General features: G+C 64.2%; 1 protein-coding gene across 1 annotated transcript in view; it reads right to left on the minus strand.

Annotated features, from left to right (window-relative positions):
• SH2D3C (SH2 domain containing 3C) overlaps positions 1–437 on the minus strand; it is a 26,578-nt gene extending 26,141 nt beyond the window's left edge. Inside the window, exon 1 of the mRNA XM_035889937.1 lies at positions 363–437. Within this exon, the coding sequence (XP_035745830.1) occupies positions 363–402 (40 nt within the window). The 5' untranslated portion in view covers positions 403–437. The remainder of the gene's footprint in view (positions 1–362) is intronic.
• Between the last annotated feature and the right edge of the window lie 233 nt (positions 438–670).

The raw sequence follows: 670 nt of genomic DNA on the forward strand, positions 1-670 counted from the left end.
CTGGGTACATCCTGGCACCCAGTGCAGGGATGAGCTGCAGCAGACTGGTCCCAGTCCCAGCACCCAGCTCCTGAGCCAACAGCACCAGGCTCACCCCCCCACTGTGGGGATGGAAACCCCCAAAGCCTCTCACCCCAATGAGCTTCCTGATGAGACCAGAGCCTATCTCAGCTCCAAATGCCCCCAGGCAGTAGTGATTCGGGGAGCGTGTGAGCACACAGTCATGCTCACACTCACACTCATGCTCACACTCACCCATGCTCACACTCATTCACCCTCACACTCACTTGCATGCATCCCCCCCTCCCCGCCAGGCTGTCCAGGTGAGCACCCCATCACCCACCCATCCCGCAGTCACTTACTGAACTTCTTGAAGCCCCCTCGTTTCTGGCCCTCGGCCATGGCTGTGCCTGTCGGAGGCCGCGGGGACCAGGAGGGACAAGTTTATAACCGTGAAGCCCTTCCCTGCCTGCTCCTCCCTTCCTGCCCCCCCTCCTCGCAGTCGCTCATCGCTTGCTCGGCGTTTCCTCCCCAGTGCTGTCATCTGCTCCAGGCCCCCCGCCTGTCCCTGCCCGCCCTCCCGCTGTCCCCGTGGTCCTCGCAAGTCCCCGTGTTTGCTCGCACCCGCCCAGCTGCTCAGGGGCCAGCGGGGCCACCCCTGGGGCCCTGG

The sequence above is a fragment of the Egretta garzetta genome, unplaced genomic scaffold, assembly GCF_000687185.1.
Source record: "Egretta garzetta isolate BGI_Z169 unplaced genomic scaffold, ASM68718v1 scaffold190, whole genome shotgun sequence".
Taxonomy (NCBI): domain Eukaryota; kingdom Metazoa; phylum Chordata; class Aves; order Pelecaniformes; family Ardeidae; genus Egretta; species Egretta garzetta.